Below are 1,998 nucleotides of genomic sequence, written 5' to 3'. Positions count from 1 at the left end.
TTTGCTTGTCCTCAAGGACAAGGTTCAGCACGGTGATGCCAGAGAGGTGACTATTGGTGATGATGGGGTATTGAGGATGCAGGGTCGGATTTGTGTACCCAATGTTGATAGGCTTCAAGAGTCAATTATAGAGGAGACCCATAGCTCGCGGTATTCCATTCATCCTGGTGCCGCGAAGATGTATCAGGATTTGAGACAGAACTATTGATGGAAGCGAATGAAGAAATATATATTTGGATTCATAGCTTGGTGTCTCGACTGTCAGCAGGTGAAGTTTGAGCACAAGAGACCGTGTGAGTTTCTTCAGTAGATAGAGATTCCAGAGTGGAAGTGGGAGCGGATCACCATGGACTTTGTAGTTGGGCTCCCATGGACGTTGAGGAAGTTTTATTCTATTTGGGTGATTGTAGATTGGCTGACCAAGTCCGCTCACTTTATTCCTGTGTGTACTACTTATTCCTCGGAGCGGCTGGCGAAGATCTATATCCGGGATATTTTTCATCTCAATGGTATTCCGATTTCCATCATTTCAGATAGAGGTACCCAGTTCACATCACGGTTTTTGAGAGCCGTTCAACATGAGTTAAGTACTCAGGTAGAGTTGAGTACAACATTTCACCCTCAGACGGATGAACAATCCGAGCACACTATTCAGATTCTTGAGGATATGCTCCGTGCGTGTGTGATTGAGTTTGAAGGGTCTTGGGATCAGTTTTTGCCATTGGCGGAGTTTTCTTACAACAATAGCTACCAGTCCAGCATTCAGATGGCACCGTGTGAGGCTTTATATGGTAGGTAGTGTAGATCTCCGGTGGGTTGGTTTGAGCCGGGTCAGGCTAGACTATTGGGAACATATTTGGTTCAGGATGCTTTTGAGAATGTTAAGGTGATTCAGGATAGACTCCGTACAGCCCATTCCAGACAGAAGAGTTATGCTGACCGAAAGGTTTGTGATGTTTCCTATATGGTTGGAGAGCGGGTTATGCTTCGGGTTTCGCCTATGAACGGCGTTATGAGATTCGGGAAGAAAGGGAAGTTGAGTTTGATTTTTATTGGCCCTTTTGAGATATTGAGGCGTGTTGGGAAGGCTGCTTATGAGTTTGCCTTACCTCCCAGCTTGGTAGGAGTTCATCCAGTATTTCATGTTTCGATGCTCCGGAGGCATCTCGGCGATTTGTGGCACGTGTTGGATTTAAGTTCAGTACAGTTGGACAAGGATCTATCTTATATTGAGGAGCCAGTGGCAATATTGGACAGGCAGGTTAGGAAGCTTAAGTCAAAGAATATTGCATCGGTGAAGGTCCAATGGCGGGGTCAGCTGGTCGAGGAGGCGACCTGGGAGATCGAGCAAGATATGCGCAGCCGTTACCCTAATATTTCCACTACTTCATGTATGTCTCTATGCTCGTTTGAAGACGAACGAATGTTTAAGTGTAGGAGGATATGACAACCCGGCCAGTCATCTTAAGAATTTACGCCCCGATCCCCTATTAACTGATTTCCCCAAGTTTATTTCTGCTATTTTGATTTGCTGGGATGTTCAGTTTTGAGTTTCGGAGAGTTTTGGGACATTTTGTCCCTAAATGAGAGCTTAAGTGTTGGAAAGTTGACAGTAGTTGGAATAGTATGAAGACGGCCTCAAAATGGAAATCTGATGGTTCCGTTAGCTCCGTTAGGTGATTTTGGGGTATGGAGCATGTACGGATTGTGTTTTAGAGGTTTGTAGCTAATTTAGGCTTGAAATGCCGAAAGTTAAATTTTTGAAGTTTCCGGTTCGATAGTGAGATTTTGATTCGAGGGTCGGAATGGAATTTTGAGAGTTGCAGTAGTTCCGTTATGTCATTTGGGATGTGTATGCAAAATTTCAAGTCATTCAGAGGTGGTTTGGTTGTGTTTTTGATGAAAAGCGTGATTCAGAAGATTTTGGAAGACTTAGGCTTGAATCCGATGTGTTTTGGTTGAATTGATGTTGTTTGAGGTGTTTTGAAGATTCGTACA

General features: G+C 44.0%; 1 protein-coding gene across 1 annotated transcript; it reads left to right on the top strand.

Annotated features, from left to right (window-relative positions):
• Positions 1 to 1,012: 1,012 nt before the first annotated feature.
• On the top strand, positions 1,013 to 1,630 carry LOC138870171 (uncharacterized). The gene is made up of 2 exons (XM_070147943.1): positions 1,013 to 1,391; positions 1,545 to 1,630. Exons 1-2 carry the CDS (start codon positions 1,013 to 1,015, stop codon positions 1,628 to 1,630), a joined length of 465 nt encoding a protein of 154 aa, XP_070004044.1.
• The last annotated feature ends 368 nt before the right edge of the window (positions 1,631 to 1,998 follow it).

This window comes from Nicotiana sylvestris, chromosome 1, assembly GCF_000393655.2.
Source record: "Nicotiana sylvestris chromosome 1, ASM39365v2, whole genome shotgun sequence".
Taxonomy (NCBI): domain Eukaryota; kingdom Viridiplantae; phylum Streptophyta; class Magnoliopsida; order Solanales; family Solanaceae; genus Nicotiana; species Nicotiana sylvestris.
The sequence above is the reverse complement of the archived record's forward strand: the minus strand, read 5'-3'. Positions and strand labels throughout refer to the sequence as shown.

Excerpts from the sequence above, each read along its gene's own strand:
- LOC138870171 (XM_070147943.1), top strand. The coding sequence starts at position 1,013 with ATGAGATTCGGGAAGAAAGGGAAGTTGAGTTTGATTTTTATTGGCCCT. Across the intron at positions 1,392-1,544 it reads TAATATTTCCACTACTTCAT|TTTTGAGTTTCGGAGAGTTT; the intron begins GTATGTCTCTAT and ends TGGGATGTTCAG.